This window comes from Ranitomeya variabilis, chromosome 2 (genome assembly GCF_051348905.1).
Source record: "Ranitomeya variabilis isolate aRanVar5 chromosome 2, aRanVar5.hap1, whole genome shotgun sequence".
NCBI lineage: Eukaryota > Metazoa > Chordata > Amphibia > Anura > Dendrobatidae > Ranitomeya > Ranitomeya variabilis.
The window spans coordinates 872,785,070-872,810,247 of record NC_135233.1 but is presented as its reverse complement, the minus strand read 5'-3'; the positions used below and the strand labels follow the sequence as shown (position 1 = coordinate 872,810,247).

The 25,178-nt window shown below is 42.9% G+C and overlaps 1 protein-coding gene across 1 annotated transcript in view; it reads left to right on the top strand.

The window, feature by feature from the left end:
• Positions 1 to 25,178, top strand: part of LOC143808064 (putative cation-transporting ATPase 13A4) — a 536,127-nt gene that overhangs the window by 136,807 nt on the left and 374,142 nt on the right. The window contains exons 3-6 of the mRNA XM_077290323.1: positions 169 to 300; positions 23,426 to 23,496; positions 23,989 to 24,069; positions 24,483 to 24,552. Of these exons, the coding sequence (XP_077146438.1) occupies positions 169 to 300; positions 23,426 to 23,496; positions 23,989 to 24,069; positions 24,483 to 24,552 (354 nt within the window). The remainder of the gene's footprint in view (positions 1 to 168; positions 301 to 23,425; positions 23,497 to 23,988; positions 24,070 to 24,482; positions 24,553 to 25,178) is intronic.

The window sequence follows — 25,178 nt, the reverse complement described above, 5'->3', positions numbered from 1 at the left end:
AAATCTGAATAAGTAGTTAAACGTTCTTATTACTCTATTCTGAACAAATAAATAATGTCCAGATTAACTTTTTGTGATTTGTGTAGATTTCTGCCTAAGTCTACTGCAAATTAATTCCTTACCATTTTGTCTCTCTCCATATCTATATATTCTACAATATCTCTGCAGGGAGAATTTAAAGACTACATAAAGAAGTCAGTAATACAGATTAACCTTCATAAAACAATGAATACTGGGTCTTTCGTTATTGCTGATGAAAACTCATACATATGCAAATCTATAATGGAGCCAGAAGGCAAAGTAAGTTTTGCCCTGTCAAAATATTAATGGTGATATTATTGGTAGGGAGGGGGTTATTTTGAACTGAAGGTGCACTTTGACTCTGACCAAAAAAAGAAAAGAATAGGGGTGGAGGTCAGTTGCTGGAAAAAAATCTAAAGTCTCTAAATTATTCAGCACAGGTTTTGGACCTAACTGATACCGTGTTCAAAGCTATTAGGCAAATTTGATTTAAGTGTCATAATGATGTAATTTTTATAAATATAAATAGCGGACACCTTGTTTTAGCACCATTTTGGCACTGTAACAGCGCAGAGAGGCTGCTCCTGACGCTGGCACTGTTAACATCAAGATTTTAGCTAGTTAGCTAGGCAGTTGTATATCAGTCAGATAGTGTAGATAGCTAGGGTCCAGTGTGACTGCTAAATTTACCTTCCAGCATTTTTTGGGGGGCTATTACTGAGGTCCACAGACAAAGTCAGCAGGGCACATGTCCTAGTATAGCATTCTAAATAATATTTTTTCACTAGCTAAATGTGAAAAAGCCTGCTGTATCCCACCTTGTCATTTAGTGGTTATTAGAAACTGTCTGCAGACCTAAGGTACATTAAAAAAATATAATTTTTCAGTTGCAAAAAGTTAGGCAGCTTGACATATCCCTCGTTTTCATTTTGTTTGGTTGAAATTAAGCTGTAGAGGCCTGATCCAATGGCCACCCAAAAATCCTTCTGTTCCTAGTGTCATACAGTATGAGACCTGACTTTCAAATACTTTGTAGCATCTAGTGTGTTATGGAGGCCAGATCCAGAGGCCACAAAAAATCCTTCTGTTCCTAGTGTCATTTCAATGTAGAAATTGATTGTCAATCAGTGTTGCTTCCTAAGTGGACAGTTTGATTTCACAGAAGTTTGATTTACTTGGAGTTATATTCTGTTGTTTAAGTGTTCCCTTTATTTTTTTGAGCAGTGTATGAAGACTAGTTTTAAAACAGTCTTTTTCACTGATATGAGCTGTGCAACCCTGGATGGTCCAGATGGATGGAGTAGTGGATGGCCACCATATCCCAACAAGGCCATAAAGTCAGTGAGGAAGTGGTAAAGTCATTTCTTGGGCAGGAATATTGGGCAGAGTGCTTGAGGGGCCCTATAGCAAATGACTTTGGCAAAATATATGGAGTTTCTCACTGACCACCTCCTGCCATATTACAAAAAGAACTGTGTTATATGTAGAAAATTCATCTTTATAATATACACTGCTCAAAAAAATAAAGGGAACACTTAAACAACAGAATATAACTCCAAGTAAATCAAATTTCTGTGAAATCAAACTATCCACTTAGGAAGCAAAACTGATTGACAATCAATTTCACATGCTGTTGTGCAAATGAAATAGAAAACAGATGGAAATTATTGGAAATTATCAAGACACTCAATAAAGGAGAGGTTCTACAGGTGGGGACCACAGATGACATCTCAGTACCAATGCTTTCTGGCTGATGTTTTGTTCACTTTTGAATGTTGGTTGTGCTTTCACACTCGTGGTTGCATGAGACGGATTCTACAACCCACACAAGTGGCTCAGGTAGTGCAGCTCATCTAAGATGGTACATCAATGCTAGATGTGACAAGAAGGTTTGCTGTGTCTGTCAGCGCCAACTCCTGGACATTCTGTGGAGCAACGTGATGTTGGTGGATGGTGCAAGACATAATGTCACAGATGTGTTCAATCAGATTCAGGTCTGGGGAAGGTGCGGGCCAGTCCATAGCTTTAATGCCTTCATCTTGCAGGAACTGCTGACACACTCCAGCCACATGAGGCCTAGCACTGTCCTGCATAAGGAGGAACCCAGGGCCAACCACACCAGCATATTGTCTCACAAGGGGTCTAAGGTTCTCGGTACCTAATGGCAGTCAGGCTACCTCTGGCGAGCACATGGAGGGCTGTGCGGCCCTCCAAAGAAATGCCACCTCACACCATTACTGACCTACTGCCAAACCAGTCATGCTGAAGGATGTTGCAGGCAGCAGATCGCTCTCCATGGCATCCCCAGACTCTGTCACATCCATCACATGTGCTCAGTGTGAACCTGCTTTCATCTGTGAAGAGCACAGGGCGCCCGTGGTGAATTTGCCAATCCTGGTGTTCTGTGGCAAATGACAAGTGTCCTGCACGGTGTTGGGCTGCGAGCACAACCCTATCTGTGGATGTCGGGCACTCAGACCATCCTCATGGAGTTGGTTTCTAACCATTTGTGCAGACACATGCACATTTGTGGCCTGCAGGAGGTCATTTTGCAGGGCTCTGGCAGTACTCCTCCTGTTCTTCCTTGCACAAAGGCTGAGGTAGCGGTCCTGCTGCTGGGTTGTTGCCTACGGCCACCTCCATGTCTCCTGGTGTACTGGCCTGTCTCCTGGTAGTGATTCCAGCCTCTGGACACTACGCTGACAGACACAGCAAACCTTCTTGCCACAGCTCGCATTGATGTGCCATCCTGGATGAACTGCACTACCTGAGACACTTGTGTGGGTTGTAGAGTTCGTCTCATGCTACCACAAATGTGAAAGCACAGCCAAAATTCAAAAGTGACTAAAACCTAAGCCACAAAGCATTGGTACTGAGATGTGGTCTGTGGTTCCCACCTGCAGAATCACTTCGTTATTGAGGGTGTCTTGATAATTGCCAATAATTTCCATCTGTTGTCTATTCCATTTGCACAACAGCATGTGAAATTGATTGTCAAACAGTGTTGCTTCCTAAGTGGACAGCTGCTGGAATGTCACCTGTATGGGGATGCTATTCTCTTATATCTCAGGTCAGCAAAAAGACGTATTGGCAGTCATTATGGAGATAAGGTGCTATTCTTAGTTTAGACATGAAATCACTAGTGAGATGTTCCCTTTAAGAGGATAAAATTGGGAGTGCGTCTTTAATTTAATCGTATTACTTGGACAATAGACCTTGCACTGTAAACTATCTTACATCCTAACATAGAGAATCATAGTGGCTCAGTGATTAGCTTTGTTGCTTTCCATTGCTGGGATCCTAAGTTCAATTCCCACCAAGAACAATATCTGCAAGGAGTTTGTGATGTTCTCCCTATGTAACCTCACTGACATAACATCAGTTTATAACTGGCTGGTCTCGTGGTACAGTGTGCCTGGCAGTGGTGATGTGAAAGGCTCCAGACGATGTGAGACATTATGTGATCATTGAACTACTTCAGAACTGAATAGAATTTGTTTATTTTTTTTTTTTTTTTTTTATAAATGGAAGAATGAGGGCATTTGTGGGGAATGTTTTTGTGAATAAAGGATTTTTATGTGTGTTTTTCCTCCTTTTTCTTACTGATTAGGTATTCATAATGCAGACTGCTGACAGGTCACTGATGCCTTACTGACCTGCCCCCTAGTTTGCATAATGAATACCTGAACATACTGAATAGAAAAAAAAACACTTCTGCAGGCATGTGCCAGCCGTGGCACCTGAGCTGCATCATAATTGCATGATTACCGTGCATTTAGGCTGGTTTCACTTTTGCATTGGGCAGAGCTGTGGAGAGTTGGGTGGTTCCTCATTTAAGCCCCGCCCACTGCTGCACGTCTTCCATTAAGCTCCATCTACGTTTTGATGCTGCACCAACCGCAACAAAATGCAATGTCAAAATGATGCATGCGGAGGCATTCGCATACATTAGCATGGCCTGCGTACCCAATGTTAAAGATAGGTACGCAGGACGCATGCCGACATAGGCGGAGCCGAATGGAAGAGGTGCAGCAGTGGGCGGGGCTTAACGGAGGAACCAGGCAGCCCTCCGCAGCTCTGCCCAATGCAAGTGTGAAACCAACCTTAAACCCTTTCCTGTCATGATCTCTGCAGGCAGAGATCATAGCAAGCCTATAGAGGGACAAGCTCTCGGAAGATGGAACTATACTGACCATGAACTAAGCCTGCCGCGCAACTAGAAATAGCCAGGTAGCATTTCCTATTTATCGCTAGATGCCCAGCTCTGGCCTAAGACCTAAATAGCTAGCAGAGGGAAATATAAGACCTGGCTCACCTCTAGAGAAATATTCCAAAGAAGACAGTAGCCCCCCACATATAATGACGGTGAGTTCAGATGAAACAACAAACGCAGCAGGAAAATAGTCTTAGCAAATTTGAGGTCCGCTTACTAGATAGCAGAAGACAGATAGTATACTTTCATGGTCAGCAGAAAAACACTAACAAAACACCATCCAGAGATTACCTTAAACTCTGGCATTAACTCATAACGCCAGAGTAGCAATCCCTGATCAACGAGAGCTTTCCAGACACAGTAACAAAACTTCAGCTGTGAACTGGAACAAATAGGCAAAACAAAACATGGACAAAAGTCCAACTTATCTAGTAGTAGTCTAGAAGCAGGAACAAGCACTGAGAGGCATCAGATAACATTGTTGACCGGCAAGAAACCACCAGAGAAATGAGCTTAAATAGCGACACCCACTACTGATGGAATCAGGTGAAACAGGAAAGAGGATGACAAGTCCAATTCCACAAGCGGCCACCGGGGGAGCCCAGAATCCAAATTCACAACAGTACCCCCCCCTCAAGGAGGGGGCACCGAACCCTCACCAGATCCACCAGGGCGACCAGGATGAGCCCTATGGAAGGCACGAACAAGATCAGAAGCATGAACATCAGATGCATTGACCCAAGAATTATCCTCCTGGCCGTAACCCTTCCAGTTGACCAGATACTGGAGTTTCCGTCTGGAAACACGAGAGTCCAAAATTTTCTCCACAACGTACTCCAACTCACCCTCAACCAACACCGGAGCAGGAGGCTCAACTGAAGGTACAACAGGTACCTCATACCTGCGCAATAACGACCGATGAAAAACGTTATGAATGGAAAAGGACGCAGGGAGGTCCAAACGGAAAGAAACAGGATTAAGAATCTCCAATATTCTATAAGGGCCGATGAACCGAGGTTTAAACTTAGGAGAAGAGACCCTCATAGGGACAAAACGAGAAGACAACCACACTAAATCTCCAACACAAAGCCGAGAACCAACACGACGATGACGGTTGGCAAAACGCTGAGTCTTCTCCTGGGACAACTTCAAATTGTCCATAACCTGCCCCCAAATGTGATGCAATCTCTCTACCACCGCATCCACTCCAGGACAATCCGAGGATTCCACCTGACCGGAGGAAAATCGAGGGTGAAACCCCGAATTACAGAAAAACGGGGACACCAAGGTGGAAGAACTGGCCCGATTATTGAGGGCGAACTCTGCCAATGGCAAAAAAGCAACCCAATCATCCTGGTCAGCAGAGACAAAACACCTCAGATATGTCTCAAGGGTCTGATTAGTCCGCTCGGTCTGGCCATTAGTCTGAGGGTGAAAAGCAGACGAAAAAGACAAATCTATGCCCATCCTAGCACAGAATGCCCGCCAAAATCTAGACACAAATTGGGTACCTCTGTCAGAAACAATATTCTCAGGAATACCGTGCAATCGGACAACATTCTGAAAAAACAGAGGAACCAACTCAGAAGAAGAAGGCAACTTGGGCAGAGGAACCAAATGGACCATTTTAGAGAAACGGTCACAGACCACCCAGATGACAGACATCTTCTGGGAAACAGGCAGATCTGAAATAAAATCCATCGAGATGTGTGTCCAAGGCCTCTTAGGAATAGGCAAGGGCAACAGCAGTCCGCTAGCCCGAGAACTACAAGACTTGGCCCGAGCACAAACGTCACATGACTGCACAAAGACTCGCACATCTCGTGACAGAGAAGGCCACCAGAAGGATCTTGCCACCAAATCCCTGGTACCAAAAATTCCGGGATGACCTGCCAATGCAGAAGAATGTACCTCAGAGATGACTCTGCTGGTCCAATCATCCGGAACAAACAGTCTATCAGGCGGACAACGATCCGGTCTATCCGCCTGAAACTCTTGCAAGGACCGCCGCAGATCAGGAGAAACGGCCGACAAAATTACTCCCTCCCTAAGGATACCTGTGGGTTCAGAATTACCAGGAGAGTCCGGGTCAAAACTCCTAGAAAGGGCATCTGCCTTAACATTCTTAGAACCCGGTAGGTATGACACCACAAAATTAAAGCGAGAAAAAAATAAAGACCAGCGCGCCTGTCTAGGATTCAGGCGTCTGGCAGTCTCAAGATAAATCAAATTTTTGTGGTCAGTCAATACCACCACCTGATGTCTAGCCCCCTCGAGCCAATGGCGCCACTCCTCAAACGCCCACTTCATGGCCAAAAGCTCCCGATTCCCAACATCATAATTCCGCTCTGCGGGCGAAAATTTGCGAGAAAAGAAGGCACAAGGCCTAATGACGGAGCAGTCGGAACCTTTCTGCGACAACACTGCCCCAGCTCCGATCTCCGAAGCGTCAACCTCAACCTGAAAAGGCAGATTCACATCAGGCTGACGCAACACAGGGGCAGAGGCAAAACGGCGCTTAAGCTCCTGAAAGGCCTCTACAGCATGAGGGGACCAATTAGCAACATCAGCGCCTTGTCTGGTCAAATCAGTCAGTGGTTTAACGACATCCGAAAAACCAGCAATAAATCGGCGGTAAAAGTTGGCAAAGCCCAAAAATCTCTGAAGACCCTTAAGAGAGGAGGGCTGAGTCCAGTCACAAATAGCTTGCACCTTGACGGGATCCATATCAATGGAAGAGGGAGAAAAAATATACCCCAAAAAGGAAATTTTCTGGACCCCAAAAACGCACTTAGACCCCTTCACACATAAAGAATTAGACCGCAGAACCTGAAAAACTCTCCTGACCTGCTGGACATGAGAGTCCCAGTCATCAGAAAAAATCAGAATATCATCCAGATATATTATCATAAATTTATCCAGAAAATCGCGGAAAATATCATGCATAAAAGACTGGAAAACTGAAGGGGCATTAGAAAGACCAAAAGGCATGACCAAATACTCAAAGTGGCCCTCGGGCGTATTAAATGCGGTCTTCCACTCATCCCCCTGCCTGATCCGCACCAAATTATACGCCCCACGAAGATCAATTTTAGAGAACCACTTAGCACCCTCTATACGAGCAAACAAATCAGTAAGCAATGGCAATGGGTATTGATACTTAACAGTGATCTTATTCAGAAGCCGATAATCAATACATGGTCTCAAAGAGCCGTCTTTTTTTGAGACAAAGAAAAACCCAGCTCCCAAGGGAGAAGAGGATGGACGAATATGTCCCTTTTCCAAAGACTCCTTTATATATTCCCGCATAGCAGCATGTTCCGGCACAGACAAATTAAACAAACGACCCTTTGGATATTTACAACCCGGTATCAAATCTATGGCACAATCGCACTCACGGTGCGGAGGTAACGACCCAAGCTTGGGTTCGTCAAAGACGTCTTGATAATCAGAGAGGAACTCAGGGACTTCAGAGGGAATGGACGACGAAATAGAAACCAAAGGTACGTCCCCATGAATACCCTTACATCCCCAGCTCAACACAGACATTGCTCTCCAGTCCAAGACTGGGTTGTGAGACTGCAACCATGGCAATCCCAGTACCAAATCGTCATGTAAATTATACAGCACCAGGAAACGAATAATCTCCTGGTGATCCGGATTGATACGCATGGCTACTTGTGTCCAGTATTGTGGTTTATTATTAGCCAATGGGGTGGAGTCAATCCCCTTCAGAGGAATAAGAGTCTCCAAAGGCTCTAAATCAAAACCACAACGATTGGCAAAGGACCAATCCATAAGACTCAGAGCGGCGCCAGAGTCAACATAGGCGTCCGTGGCAATGGATGACAAAGAGCAAATCAGGGTTACAGACAAAATAAACTTAGACTGAATGGTGCTAATGGAAACAGACTTATCAAGCTTCTTTGTACGCCTAGAGCATGCTGATATAACATGAGTAGAATCCCCACAATAGAAACACAATCCATTCTTCCGTCTAAAATTCTGTCGCTCGCTCCTGGACAGAATTCTATCACACTGCATACTTTCTGGCGTCTTTTCCATAGACACCGCCAGATGGTGCACCGGTTTGCGCTCCCGCAGACGCCTATCAATCTGAATAGCCATTGTCATGGACTCATTCAGACCTGCAGGCAAAGGGAACCCCACCATAACATCCTTAACGGCATCAGAGAGACCTTCTCTGAAAGTTGCCGCCAAGGCGCACTCATTCCACTGAGTAAGCACAGACCATTTACGGAATTTTTGGCAGAAAACTTCAGCTTCGTCTTGCCCCTGAGATAGTGCCATCAAAGTTTTTTCTGCCTGAAGTTCCAAATGAGGTTCCTCATAAAGCAAGCCCAAGGCCAGAAAAAACGCATCCACATCGCGTAACGCAGGATCCCCTGCTGGCAATGAGAAGGCCCAATCTTGAGGGTCACCCCTGAGCAAGGAAATCACAATCCTAACCTGCTGAGCAGGGTCTCCAGCTGAACGAGACTTCAGGGACAAATAAAGCTTACAATTATTTCGGAAATTCTGGAAGCTAGCTCTATTCCCTGTGAAGAACTCCGGCAAAGGAATTCTCGGCTCAGATACCGGAGCATGTACCACAAAATCTTGTAAATTTTGTACTTTCGTGATGAGATTATTCAAACCCGCAGTTACACTCTGGAGATCCATTATTGTCAGGTGCACACAGAGCATACAGAGATTAGGAGGAGAGAGAGAGAAAAGACTGCAGCAAGGCAGACTGGAGGAAAAAAAAAAAAAATTTCAGCAGACTTCTTATAACTCTCCTTTCTCAACCTGGGTCTTTAACACTTTACTGGCCGGTCAAACTGTCATGATCTCTGCAGGCAGAGATCATAGCAAGCCTATAGAGGGACAAGCTCTCGGAAGATGGAACTATACTGACCATGAACTAAGCCTGCCGCGCAACTAGAAATAGCCAGGTAGCATTTCCTATTTATCGCTAGATGCCCAGCTCTGGCCTAAGACCTAAATAGCTAGCAGAGGGAAATATAAGACCTGGCTCACCTCTAGAGAAATATTCCAAAGAAGACAGTAGCCCCCCACATATAATGACGGTGAGTTCAGATGAAACAACAAACGCAGCAGGAAAATAGTCTTAGCAAATTTGAGGTCCGCTTACTAGATAGCAGAAGACAGATAGTATACTTTCATGGTCAGCAGAAAAACACTAACAAAACACCATCCAGAGATTACCTTAAACTCTGGCATTAACTCATAACGCCAGAGTAGCAATCCCTGATCAACGAGAGCTTTCCAGACACAGTAACAAAACTTCAGCTGTGAACTGGAACAAATAGGCAAAACAAAACATGGACAAAAGTCCAACTTATCTAGTAGTAGTCTAGAAGCAGGAACAAGCACTGAGAGGCATCAGATAACATTGTTGACCGGCAAGAAACCACCAGAGAAATGAGCTTAAATAGCGACACCCACTACTGATGGAATCAGGTGAAACAGGAAAGAGGATGACAAGTCCAATTCCACAAGCGGCCACCGGGGGAGCCCAGAATCCAAATTCACAACACTTTCCGCCATCGGACGTACTATCCCATCCATGGGACCTGGGACTTAATTTCCATGGCCGGGATAGTACGTCATACGCTATCAGTCGCGCTCACAGGGCTGATAGTGGCCGGGTATCAGCTGATTATCGCAGCTGACACCTGGCACTATATGCCATGAGCGGTCACGGATCGCTCCCAACACATTAACCCCTGGAACACTGAGATCAAATAAGATCGCAGTGTTCCGATGGCATAGGGAAGCATGGCGCAGGGAGGGGGCTCCCTGCGTGCTTCCCTGAGACCCTCAGAACAACGCAATGGGATCAGGTTGTTCCGAGCATCTCCTCCGTTCTCCTCCCTGCAGGCCCTGGATCCAAGATGGCCACAGGGTCCTTCCAGGTCCTGCAGGGAGATGGCTTGTCAGTGCTTGCTGAGAGTAGGCGCCGGCAAGCCTCCTGCACTGCCTGCCTGTCATATCGCTAATCTGTCACAGTGCTCTGCAAAGTATCAGATCAGCGATCTGACATTATATAGTGATGTCCCACCCTGGGACAATATAAAAGAAGTAAAAAAGAAAAGTTAACATGTGTAAAAAAATGTCTTTAAAAATGTATAAATAAAGAAAAAAAATATTGTTCCAATAAATAGATTTCTTTGTGTAAAAAAAAGCAAAAAAAACAATAAAAGTACACATATTCAGTATTGCCGCATCCGTAATGACCCGACCTATAAAACTGTCCCACTAGTTAACCCCTTCAGTGAACAGCGTAAAAAAAACCGAGGCAAAAAACAATGCTTTATCACCGCCGAACAAAAAGTGGAATAACATGCAATCAAAAAGATGGGTATAAATAAACATGGTAGTGCTTAAAACTAGGGTTGAGCGAAACGGGTCGGCAATTTTCAGAAGTCGCCGACTTTTGGCAAAGTCGGGTTTCATGAAACCCGACCCGACCCGACCCCTGTGTGGGGTCGGCCATGAGGTCGGCGATCTTCTGAATCTGGAATCGGAATTCCCATACCGATTCCCGATATGTTTAAGATATCGGGAATTGGTATCGGAATTCAGATTTAAGTGTAAAATAAAGAATTAAAATAAAAAATATCGCTATACTTACACTCTGACGGGCCCTGGTACTAACCGGGAACCTTCCTTCCTTAGAATCAGCCTTCCAAGACCTGCGGTGACGTCACGGTGACGTGGCGGCTTGTGATTGGTCGCGCGGCCCCCATGTGACCGCTCGCGCGACCAATCACAAGCCGCGACGTCACCGTGACGTCACCGAAGGCCCTGGAAGGGCTGATTCTTAGGAAGGAAGGCTGTCGGAAAGAAGCAGGGCGTGTCCGAGGGTGAGTATATACCTAATAGGAATATACTCACCCTCGGCTTCGTTCCGGCAGCCTTCCTTCCTAAGAATCAGCCCTTCCAGGGCCTTCGGTGACGTCACGGTGACGTTGCGGCTTGTGATTGGTCGCGCGAGCGGTCACATGGGGGCCGCGCGACCAATCACAAGCCGCGACGTCACCGTGACGTCACCGCAGGTCTTGGAAGGCTGATTCTAAGGAAGGAAGGTTCCCGGTTAGTACCAGGGCCCGTCAGAGTGTAAGTATAGCGATATTTTTTATTTTAATTCTTTATTTTACACTTAAATATGGATCCCAGGGCCTGAAGGAGAGTTTCCGCTCCTTCAGACCCTGGGAACCATTGGAAACCCAATGCACTGCATTGGGTTTCGAGTTTCGGCCGACCCCGACCCCGACTTTTTTATAGGATCGGCCGATTTCACTCGACCCGACTTTTGAAAAAGTCGGGTTTCGTGAAACCCGACCCGATCCTATAAAAGTAAAGGTCGCTCAACCCTACTTAAAACGTCATCTTGTCCCGCAAAAAAAATAGCCACCATTCGGCATCATCAGCAAAAAAATAAAAAAAGTTATAGACCTCGGAATAAAGAGATGCAAAAATAATTATTTTTTAGATAAAATAGTTTTTATTGTATAAAAGCACCAAAACATAACAAAATTATATAAATGAGGTATCGCTGTAATTGTACTGACCTGAATAATAAAGCTGCTTTATCAATTTTACCACATGCAGAACGGTATAAACGCTCCACCCAAAAGAAATTCATGAATTGCTGGTTTTTGTTCATTCTGCCTAACAAATGTTGTAATAATAATCTTTATTTTTATATAGCGCTAACATATTCCGCAGCGCTTTACACACATTATCATCACTGTCCCAAATGGGGCTCACAATCTAAAATCCCTATCAGTATGTCTTTGGAATGTGGCAGGAAACCCACGCAAACACGGAGAGAACATACAAACTCTTTGCAGATGCTATCCAAGGAGGGATTAGAACCCAGGACCCCAGAGCTGCAAGGCTGCAGTGCTATCCATATGCTGCCCGAATAATAAAAAGTGATCAAAAAATGTCATGTGCCCGAAAATGGTACTAATATAAATGCCAATTCGTCCTGCAAAAAACAAGACCTCACGTGACTCTGTGGGACAAAATATGGAAAAATTATGCTTCTCAAAATGTGGTGATGCAAAAACTATTTATTGCAATAAAAAGCGTCTTTTAGTGTGTGACAGCTGCCAAACAAAAACCCGTTATAAAATCCCGCTATAAATAATAAATCAAATCCCCCTTCATGCCCCCTTAGTTATGGGAAAAAATATTTATTTCTGTTTTCCCATTAGGGTTAGGGTTAAGGTTGGGGCTACAGTTAGGGTTTGGAATGGGGCTAAAGTTAGGGTTTGGGTTGGGGCTAGAGATAGGGTTAGGGTTTGAATTACTTTTACGGTAGGGATTAGGATTGAGCTTAAGGTTAGGGTTGTGTCAGGATTAGGGGTGTGGTTAGGGTTATGGTTAGGGTTGGGATTAGGGTTAAAGGTGTGTTGGGGTTAGGGGTATGGTTAGGGTTGGAATTAGGGTTAGGGGTGTGTCCGGGTTAGGGGTGTGGTTATGGTTAGGATTGGGATTAAGGTTAGGAGTGTGTTCGGGTTAGGGTTGGAGTTAGAATTGGGGGATTTCCACTGTTTAGGCACATCAGGGGCTCTCCAACCGCGACATGGCGTCTGATCTCAATTCCAGCCAATTCTGTGTTGAAAAAGTAAAACAGTGCTCCTTCCCTTCCGAGCTCTGCCGTGCACCCACACAGTGGTTTACCCCCACATATGGGGTGTCAGCGTACTCAGGAAAAATTACACAACAACTTTTCGGGTTCAATTTCTCCTGTTACCCTTGGGAAAATAAAAAATAGGGGGTGAAAAATTCATTTTTGTCTAAAAATATAATTTATTATTTTTAAGGCTCTACATTATTAACTTCTGTAAAGCACTTGAAGGGGGTCAAAGTGCTTACCACACATCTAGATAAATTCCTTATGGGGTCTACTATCCAAAATGGTGTCACTTGATGGGGTTTCCAGTGTTTCGGCACATTGGGGGCTCTCCAAACAGGACATGGCGTCCTATCTCAATTCCAGCCAATTTTGCATTGAAAAGTCAAACGGCTCTCCTTCCCTTCCGAACTCTGCCATGCGCCCAAACAGTGGTTCCCCCCACATACACTCCCTGACAGAAGTTATGTCGCTTATCCATGTTATGTAAATAAAAGCTTATAACCTGATGTTAAATTCATCCTTTTGGTTGTATAAATAATTCTTTTGAAAGCTGAAACCCTCCGAAATGTGGTTTAGGTTAAGAAAATAAATTGGCATCAATGCAGAAATATTGATCAGTTATTGCACACAGAATGGTCAGATTTTGGCAAGACAAAAGTTTTGTCTCCCACAGAAAATAATGTGATATTCAAACAAATAATTAACTTAAAATACAAATATATGTTGTATAACATTGGTGATTGAAGTTGTGGTGTTATTAGAGTCATATTTATTGTTTCGTGTGACTTCCATGAGCTTGAAGGACTGCATCCATGCAGTTCAACAATGATTCATACAATTTATTAATGAAGTCATCAGGAATAGCAAAGAATGCAGTCTTAAATGCCTCCCAGAGTTCATCTAGATTCTTTGGAGTTGTCTTCCAAGCTTCCTCTTTCATCCTACCCCAAACATGTTCAATGATGTTCATGTCTTGTGACTGGGCTGGCCAGTTCTTGAGCAAATTGATCTTTTTTGCCTGGAGGGACTTTGCTGTAGAGATGGATGTATGAGATGGAGCACCATCCTGCTGCAGAATTTGACCCCTTTTATGATTTGGAATTTAAGAGGTAGCTAATACTTCTTGATATTTTAGACTATTGATATTGCCTTCCACCTTGCAAATGTTTCACACACCCCCATACTGAATGTAACCCCAGACCATGATATTTCCGCCACCAAATTTAACTGTTTTCTGGGTGTATTTTGGATCCATATGGGCTCCAGTAGGTCTCCTGCAGTATTTGCGGTGGCTGTGGTGTAATTCTACTGAAGATTCATCAGAGAAATCCACCTTCTGCACTTTTCCAGCATCCATCTGTTTAGCAGGCTGTGGGACTTTGCAAATGCCACACCGTTTTTTATTTGCCTTTTGTTTAGTGCTGGCTTCTGGGATCTCATTCGACCATGGAGGCCATTTTGAGACAGAATCCTACAAACTGTTCTAGTTGACACAGGGACTTGAAGTGACCAGGCCTGTTGGAACTCTGCTGCAGTGGAAGAGGGGCTTGTTTTGGATTTTCTAACCAAAAAACGTTCCTCCTGAGCAGTTGTCTTGCGGGGTCTGCCGGACTTGGGCTTGTCAAACACATCTCCAGTCTCTTCAAATCTTTTTTTAATTCTTTGTACTTGACGCTGAGACACATTAAAGGTGCCAGCCCCCTCTGCAGTGGATCTGGTCCTCAGCCTCTTAATAATCCAGGCTTTGGTCACAGTGTGGATTTTTGGCATGTTGTCAGAGCTCAAGTTGCAGTAAAAGTTAAGGTCTGGGGTGCTGGGTTTCTTTTTATACACACACTAATTAACCGATCATTTACTGAGCATAGCTGAGGATGTAAAATAGGATTGGGTGCATTATATGACCAGGCGACAAAACTTTTGTCTTGCCAAAATCTGACCATTCTGTGTCCATTAACTGATCAATATTTCTGCATTGACGCCAATTTATTTTCTTAACCTAAACCACATTTTGGAGGGTTTCAGCTTGCAAAAGAATAATTTATACAACCAATGGATGAATTTAACGTCAGGTTATAAGCTTTTATTTACATAACATTGATAAGCGACATAACTTCTGTCACGGAGTGCATGGGGTATCTGCATACTCAGGACAAATTGTACAACAACATTTGGGGTCCAATTTCTCCTGTCACCCTTGGTAAAAAAACAAACAAATTGGACCTGAAATAAATTTTTTTGTAAAATAAAGTTAAATTTTCATTTTTTTTTAAACATTACAAACATTCTTGTGAAGCACCTGAAGGGTTAATAAACTTCTTGAATGTGGTTTTGAGCATGTTGAGGGGTGCAGTTTTTAGAATGGTGTCACACGTTGGTATTTTCTATTATATAGACCCCTCAAAGTGACTTTAAATGTGATGTCCCTAAAAAAAAAATGGTGTTGTAAAAATGAGAAATCGCTGGTCAACTTTTAACCCTTATAACTTCCTAAGAAAAAAAACATTTTGGTTCCAAAATTGTGCTGATGTAAAGTAGACATGTGGGAAATGTTACTTATTAAGTATTTTGTGTGACATATCTCTGTGATTTAAGAGCGTGGAAATTCAAAGTTGGAAAATTGCTAAATTTTCAAAATGTTCGCCAAATTTCCATTTTTTTCACAAATAAACACAAGCAATATCGAGGAAATTTTACCACTAGCATGACGTATAATATGTAATGAGATTAAGGGGTCAGAGTTACTGGGATCCATGCAAGCGTTCCAGAGTTATAACATCATAAAGGTACAGTGGTCAGAATTCTATAAATTGACCCTTTCTTTAACATGCTAACCACCCTTGGGGGTTAAGAGGTTAATCCCTTTTGCTGATTTAAGTCAGCAAGGAAAAAAAATGTCAATTTGAAAATGGCGTTCACCGCACCTGCTAAGCAGTATATATTGGTGGATATAGATATCAAATAGCTGCTATTGCACAGGCACTAGTGGCACCATCTTGCTGGTAAAGAAAAAAAAAATCTTCTTCAAGATGATGCCACCCGCACCTGCCCAGTAGCAGCTCTTGGAGATTGCCCAGAGTTCTTCTGATATTCCAGAATTCTCTGAACCAAGGGCTTCAATAATGACCTTTTGGGAATTTCACCATTTATTTTCTGCATCTCCAAACAAGTCAAGTGCAAAGTTTTTGAGAAGTATCTGTCCATACAACCACACAAAAATTGGAAGGCTTGTTTTGAGTTTGCTAAAAGACATTTGACAGACTCTCAAATGTATGGAGGAAGTTGCTGTGGTCAGATGAGACCAAAGTTGAACTTTTTTGCCATGAAGGTAAACAGTATGTCTATCGCCAAACTAACATAGCTCATCACTCCAAGAACACCAATCCCACATTGAAACATGGTGGTGGCAGCATCATGTTGTGGGAATGTTTTTCGGCAGGAGGGACAGTAAAAATAGTCCAAATTGAATGGAAGATGGATCTTAAGAAATACAGGGATATTCTTGAGCAAAACCTTTTTAAGTTTATCAGTGATTTGTGACTAGGACGGAGGTTCACCTTCCAGCAAGACAATGACCCAAAGCATACTGCTAGAGCAATAATCAAGTAGTTTAATTGGAAACATGCATGTGTTTTACAATAGACTAGTCAAAGCCCAGACCTTAATTCCATTGATATTCTATGGTCAGACATGAAGATAGATGGTTTTCTCTGGTGAGCAGCAAACTTGAAAGAGCTGGAGCAGTTTTGCCTTGAGGAATGGCAAAAATCTAAGTGAGAAGAAGTAGAAAGCGCATAAAGACTTATCCAAAGCGATTTGGAGTTGTAATTTCTGCAAAAGGAGGTACTATAAAGTACTGACTTTATGGGGGTGAATAGTTATGGACACTGAAGTTTTCAGTTGTTTTTACCTAATTGTTGTTGTTTTACATAGTTACATAGTTACATAGTTACATAGTTATTAAGGTTGAAGGAAGACTGTAAGTCCATCTAGTTCAACCCATAGCCTAACCTAACATGCCCTAACATGTTGATCCAGGGGAAGGCAAAAAAAACCCATGTGGCACAGAGTAACTCCACCATGGGGAAAAAAATTCCTTCCCGACTCCACATACGGCAATCAGACTAGTTCCCTGGATCAACGCCTTATCAAGGAATCTAGTGTATATACCCTGTAACATTATACTTTTCCAGAAAGGTATCCAGTCCCCTCTTAAATTTAATTAATGAATCACTCATTACAACATCATACGGCAGAGAGTTCCATAGTCTCACTGCTCTTACAGTAAAGAATCCGCGTCTGTTATTATGCTTAAACCTTCTTTCCTCCAGACGTAGAGGATGCCCCCTTGTCCCTGTCTCAGGTCTATGATTAAAAAGATCATCAGAAAGGTCTTTGTACTGTCCCCTCATATATTTATACATTAAAATAAGATCACCCCTTAGTCTTCGTTTTTCCAAACTAAATAGCCCCAAGTGTAATAACCTATCTTGGTATTGCAGACCCCCCAGTCCTCTAATAACCTTGGTCGCTCTTCTCTGCACCCGCTCCAGTTCAGCTATGTCTTTCTTATACACCGGAGACCAGAACTGTGCACAGTATTCTAAGTGTGGTCGAACTAGTGACTTGTATAGAGGTAAAATTATGTTCTCCTCATGAGCATCTATGCCTCTTTTAATACATCCCATTATTTTATTTGCCTTTGTAGCAGCTGCCTGACACTGGCCACTGAATATGAGTTTGTCATCCACCCACACACCCAGGTCTTTTTCATTGACGGTTTTGCCCAGAGTTTTAGAATTAAGCACATAGTTATACATCTTATTACTTCTACCCAAGTGCATGACCTTACATTTATCCCCATTAAAGCTCATTTGCCATTTATCAGCCCAAGCTTCTAGTTTACATAAATCATCCTGTAATATAAAATTGTCCTCCCCTGTATTGATTACCCTGCAGAGTTTAGTGTCATCTGCAAATATTCAAATTCTACTCTGAATGCCCCCTACAAGGTCATTAATAAATATGTTAAAAAGAAGAGGGCCCAATACTGACCCCTGTGGTACCCCACTGCTAACCGTGACCCAGTCCGAGTGTGCTCCATTAATAACCACCCTTTGTTTCCTATCCCTGAGCCAGCTCTCAACCCACTTACACATATTTTCCCCTATCCCCATTACTCTCATTTTATGTAACAACCTTTTGTGTGGCACCGTATCAAAAGCTTTGGAAAAGTCCATATATACTACGTCCACTGGGTTCCCTTGGTCCAGTCCGGAACTTACCTCTTCAAAGAAGCTGATCAAATTAGTCTGACATGAACGGTCCCTAGTAAACCCGTGCTGATACTGGGTCATGAGGTTATTCCTCTTCAGATACTCCAGCATAGCATCCCTTAGAATGCCCTCCAGGATTTTACCCACAGTAAAGGTTAAGCTTACTGGCCTATAATTACCGAGTTCAGTTTTTGCCCCTTTTTTGAATATTGGCACCACATTTGCTATACGCCAGTCCTGTGGTACAGACCCTGTTATTATGGAGTCTTTAAAGATTAAAAATAATGGTCTATCAATGACTGTACTTAGTTCCTGCAGTACTCGGGGGTGTATCCCATCCGGGCCCGGAGATTTGTCAATTTTAGTTATTTTTAGCCGCCGCTGTACTTCCTGCTGGGTTAAGCAGGTGACATTTAATTGGGAATTTTTATCACTAGTCATATTTGCTGCCATGGGATTTTCTTTTGTAAATACTGATGAAAAAAAGTCATTTAGCATATTGGCTTTTTCCTCATCCTCATCCACCATTTCACCCAGACTATTTTTAAGGGGGCCAACACTGTCATTTTTTAGTTTCTTACTATTTATATAGTTAAAGAATATTTTGGGATTATTTTTACTCTCTCTGGCAATGAGTCTCTCTGTCTCAATCTTTGCTGCCTTGATTTGCTTTTTACAGAATTTATTTAATTTTCTGTATTTATTTAATGCCTCCTCACTACCTACTTCCTTTAATTCTCTAAATGCTTTCTTTTTGTCCCTTATTGCGCCCCTTACAGCTCTATTTAGCCATATTGGTTTCCTCCTATTTCTAGTATGTTTATTCCCATACGGTATATACTGTGCACAGGTCCTATCCAGGATGCTAATAAATGTCTCCCATTTTCTTTGAGTATTTTTGTGTCTCAGGATATCGTCCCAGTTAATTGCACCAAGATCCTCTCTCATCCGTTGGAAATTTGCCCTCCTGAAGTTTAGTGTCCTTGTCACCCCCCTACTACCCATCTTATTAAAGGTTACATGAAAACTTATTATTTTGTGATCACTATTCCCCAAGTGACCCCCAACCCTTATATTTGATATGCGGTCTGGCCTGTTGGTTAATATTAGGTCTAGCAGTGCCCCCCTCCTTGTTGGGTCCTGAACCAGTTGTGAAAGGTAATTGTCTCTCATAGTTGTCAAAAACCGATTACCTTTGCTGGAACTGCAGGTTTCTGTTCCCCAATCTATTTCAGGGTAGTTGAAGTCCCCCATAATAATGACTTCTCCTTGAGTCGCAGCTTCATCTATTTGCTTTACGAGGATATTCTCCATTGCTTCCATTAGTTTTGGAGATTTATAACAAACCCCTATCAGTAATTTATTATTTTTTCCCCCTCCCCTTATCTCCACCCACAGGGACTCTACATTTTCATTAAATTCACCTATATTATCACGCAGGATGGGTTTTAAGGAAGATTTTACATATAGACACACCCCACCCCCTCGCTTATCTGTACGGTCATTTCTGAACAGGCTATAGCCCTGCAAGTTAACAGCCCAGTCATGGCTCTCATCCAGCCACGTCTCAGATATCCCCACCATGTCATAATTATGCTCCAACAACATTAGTTCTAATTCATCCATTTTGTTGGCGAGGCTTCTGGCATTAGTATACATGCACTTGATGTTACTCTCTGTACCTCTATTCTTTCTTAAATTATTAACTGTTCTAACCCCACCCCCCATGCCATCGCCACCCCCAACTTCCTTATTTGTGCCCAGGTCTCTATCTGCACTATCTTCCCCTCCTATAAAATGAATACCCTCCCCCCCAATCCCTAGTTTAAACACTCCTCCAACCTTCTAACCATTTTCTCCCCCAGCACAGCTGCACCTTCCCCATTGAGGTGCAGCCCGTCCCTAGCGTAGAGCCTGTAGCCAACTGAGAAGTCGGCCCAGTTCTGCAGGAACCCAAACCCCTCCTTCCTACACCAATTCTTGAGCCACTTATTAACCTCCCTAATCTCCCGTTGCCTCTCTGGCGTGGCACGTGGTACAGGCAGTATTTCGGAAAATACCACGTTGGAGGTCCTTGCTTTCAGCTTGCAGCCTAATTCCCTGAAATCATCTTTAAGGACCTTCCACCTACCTCTAACTTTGTCATTTGTGCCAATGTGCACCATGACCGCTGGGTCCTCACCAGCCCCTCCCAGTAATCTGTCCACCCGATCAGCGATGTGTCGGACTCGAGCGCCAGGTAGGCAGCACACCGTCCGACGATCCCTGTCTTTGTGACAGATTGCCCTATCTGTTCCCCTAATAATTGAGTCCCCCACTACCAGCACCTGTCTGGCCTGCCCTGCTCTCCTTTTTTCCTCCTTACTGGAGCAGTCACTCCTCCGGCTTTCAGAGGACATGCCTGGCTGCAGCAGTGCTACCCCTGTACTGGCACCCCCCTCATCTGCCAACTTAGCAAACTTATTGGGGTGTGCCAGATCAGGACTAGCCTCCCTGGCACTCTTCCCTCTACCCCGCCTTCTATCTGTCACCCAGCTAACTGCCACACTGTCCTGCAGCTCCATCCTACCATCCCCCTCCTCATCTATCCCATTGAGCGTCTGCTCTGTGAGCAGAAGACTCCTCTCCATATTGTCTATGGATCTCAGTGTTGCCAGCTGCACATTTAGATCCAGTATCTGGGTTTCCAAATGCACAATGTGCTCACATCTCGCACAGCAGTATGCACCCTCGACCGGCTGGTCAAGGACTGCATACATGTGGCAAGATGTACACTGGATGGCATTAACAATTGTGGAGCACATTTCCTAATGGGGATTGCACCACACAGAAACGTTAATTAAAAATAAATACAAAGTATTAATTAAACCAAAAAAAAAACAACAAAAAAACAGAAGCAATTCCTCCCTTGGAAACTCCCTGATTCCAAAGTCACTGAATCACAAGTCACACACTTACCGCCGTTCACACTTACGCTCAGGTCACACTCAGCTCGTTCACACTCGCTGTGCTGAAGATTTATAGATTTTTTTTTTCTCTCTATCTCCCCTCAACAGCAATCCACCTTGCTGTTCAGATGCACTTCCAAAAAGGACTTGAGCCCCAAACAGCTGCCCCTTATATCCCCTTAATTATGAGCCCCCACCCTAAGTTAACTCCTTATGAATATAGCTACTCCCAATTCAGCAACTCACACAAATTCACACAGGTATTTGTTAAAGGCCTTCCAAATACCTCCTCACTGAATCACAAGTCACACACTTACCGCCGTTCACACTTACGCTCAGGTCACACTCAGCTCGTTCACACTCGCTGTGCTGAAGATTTATAGATTTTTTTTTCTCTCTATCTCCCCTCAACAGCAATCCACCTTGCTGTTCAGATGCACTTCCAAAAAGGACTTGAGCCCCAAACAGCTGCCCCTTATATCCCCTTAATTATGAGCCCCCACCCTAAGTTAACTCCTTATGAATATAGCTACTCCCAATTCAGCAACTCACACAAATTCACACAGGTATTTGTTAAAGGCCTTCCAAATACCTCCTCACTGAATCACAAGTCACACACTTACCGCCGTTCACACTTACGCTCAGGTCACACTCAGCTCGCTCACACTCGCTGTGCTGAAGATTTATAGATTTTTTTTTTTTCTCTCTATCTCCCCTCAACAGCAATCCACCTTGCTGTTCAGATGCACTTCCAAATTGCACTTTCACAATGAAAAGAAAACACAATGTTCACACTTGTAGACATTTTCTTTACATGAAATGATGCAAATCCTCAAAAGAAACCAGTGAAATTACAAGTTGTGAGGTAGCAAAACACAAAAAAGCCACTATATGGACAGCAAGGTCCTTTTTCTGTCGAGTATATAAGCTCTTTTGGTGATCAAGATCCTCTTGCTCTACTGTAGAGTGAATACATCTTAAAGAGAACCTGTCAGCAGTTTTGGCCAATATAAGATACGGCCACTGCCTTTCAGGACTTATCTACAACATTCTATAATGCTGTAGATAAGCCCCCGGTCTGACCTGAAAGATAAGAAAAATACATTTCATTATACTCACTCGGGGGCAGTCCGGTGCAGTCCGGTATGATGGGTGGCGCAGGTCCGGATCTGGCGCCTCGCATCTTCTTGCAATGCCACCCTCCTGTTGCTTCATCGCGCCCTGGCATCGCGCTCCTGCACAGGCATACTTTTTTGCCCTGTTGAGGACAGAGTAAAGTACTGCAGTGCGCAGGCGCTGGGAAAGGTCAGGGAGGCCCAGCGCCTGCGCACTGCAGTACTTTACTCTCCCCACAACAGGGCAGATAAGTACAAATGCGCAGGAGTGCGATGTCGGGGAGCGATGAAGCAACAGGAGGGTGGCATCGCTAGAAGATAAGAGACGCCAGAACCGGACCTGCGACACTCATCGGATTAGACCGCACCCGACCGCTCCCCTGGGTGAGTATAATAAAACGTATTTTTCTTATCTTTCAGTTCGGACTGAGGGCTTATCTACAGCATTAAAGAATGCTGCAGATAGACCCTGAAAAGCAGTGGCCATATCTTACATCTGCCAAATCTGCTGACAGGTTCACTTTAAATTCTGTGTGTGTGTGTACATAGCATTATTATCACAAGGACTATTGTTTGCATTATACTTATGCACTAGACTTAAAAATTGGCCACCTTAGTAGGTGTATGTTTTCTGATGGAACGAAATTGGTGTATCCTTGTGTAGTTTAGGCCATGGCTAAGACTATGTCCATACTACTTGCACCACAATGGTAGGGGATGTGAGGCAGCTGTGATGTGAGCTGAGTTGTGAGAAAAACAAAGGTAGCTATGAATGAAGAAGAACTGTAAAAAAAACCTTCTGGTTCTGCAGTCCTATAGAAGGTACTGCTTTGCTGTCCTGATATCATGTGAAGCAGTTTAGCAGATACTATGTGTGGCTGTAAAGTACCTAAAGAACTACCAGTACAATAGCATTGTGTTATGGTTACTTGTGGCCCAAAGTTAGCATGTCCTCAATTTTAACCTGTAGCGTCTCTACTTGGATTTGTTGGTTTCTCTAACCCAAATGATACAAGCTCAGTTCCTATTCTCCTTTCATGTCTGCATTTAGAATAGTTTATAGATTGATAGACTAAACCCCATTAATAATGTGGAATAGACACATATGCTGTTTTAATTGTGATACATAAAAGTAATTGTTTTATGCATTGCTTACTCATTTCCCTCATTTATACATTTAGGTAAGATATATACAAGTGCAAAAAATACGATATGTCTGGATTCCCTCTGAGAGCAAGTTTATAAAAATTGGGTAAGAGAACTACAAATTAAATTTAATGGGGTTTCAGGGACTTAATTGTTTTTCTATGGGGCTAAGCACTTTTTTGACAGGACATTGTTACCTATCTGCCTGCTCTGCTCTGTGATGATCTCTCCTGGCTCAGACCGGTCACAAACCTCTCTTGGAAGTGATTCTCCTTCTTACCGTGACATCACATCAACAGAACTGTTCCTTCTCTTTCGATCTGCCGATCAGGGAGCTGTCAGTCAACATGACATTGACAGTGACAGAAGACAAGGAACTGCTCAGTTGACATGACATCACATGAAAATAAGAGAATCATCATCAGGAGTGGTCCATGACCACTCTAAGCTGCAAGAGACAGTGCACAGCAAAAAAGAACGAGTAGATAGCAAGCGCCTGCTGATAATTGATCAGCTCAATAGAAAAAAAGTCCTGGATGACTCTGTTAATGCTGTACTTTATCAAACAAATTCACAATCAAAGATATTTTCATTTCAGTGTTCTGGAAAAAGACCTCTCTTGTTCAGATATACACTCAAAATATAGTTTTGGTCTTATCAAAGAAGAACAGGAAGTCAGGTATAAACACCCCTTTCCTCAATCTAATTTCTGGAATAATGTTACACTGGTTTTCTAGTTTTTATAATTAAAGCAGATTAACTGTCAAAAGAAAGTTTGATGCATTAATTACTGTCACTTATGAATATCTATGATGGCTCTCAGTGCATAAAAGCATTCATTGCTGATATCCAGCAGAGGAAAAAAACGTTCTAATAAACCATTCAGTTGTATGATTGATAAGGTTTTTTATCATTGACAACGAGAAGCGTTCTTTAAATCTGATTGGAAATTAAACAAATTATATTGTAAACCTACATAACTTTGCATTTTACAGTGATAAGGCTTTACTAGGATATACCTAAAATACATAACATTAAAGATCTATGTTGTACGGCTATTGTACAGTTATTACTTGTATTATGTTTGGGCAGACAACGGATCTGTGGACTAAACACAATTACAGTGAAGGTCACTCCTGTGTGGAAACTATTGTCAAAAGAGGTAAGTTAATAATAAATCTGTATATAATATAACAGGCCGGCTATTTACTGCATATTACGTTAAATCTATATCATTGTATAATATAACAGCAACAACATTTGCAAAGTTTTACAAAAATAATTAATTAAAATATATGTAAGAATTCAAGATCAATTGCTGTATATTGCTTACATATTCCAAAATATTGTGTTTCATGTTAAATTGAGTTACAGTATAAAAATATAATAGTTATCCTCCAACTTGATACTCTGATGCTATTTTAATACTGCAAAGTCAAAGTATCTGAAAAAAAGTGTACTGCTTTTTCAAACTTAAAGAATTATTCTCAAGTTGTTCAATGAGCAGCTCACAACTCTGCAGTCTCCTAATTTCCTCGTTTCTGGGGGAAGGAAGAATGTTCAGTGGCTTGCAAAAGTATTCACCCTCTTAGCTTTTTACTTATTTTTTTACATTACATCCGGGGTTTAAAATTTTTTTGAATCAGCACTTATCCGAAGCGAAGCTGTTATGATCCTAGTGGCTGAGGATCACAAAACGGACTAGCTAAGTTTATGAACACAAACACGAGCTCTAGGGAGGTGGCAACTGGACTGACCGCAAACCTGATCATAACCAACACACTAAAG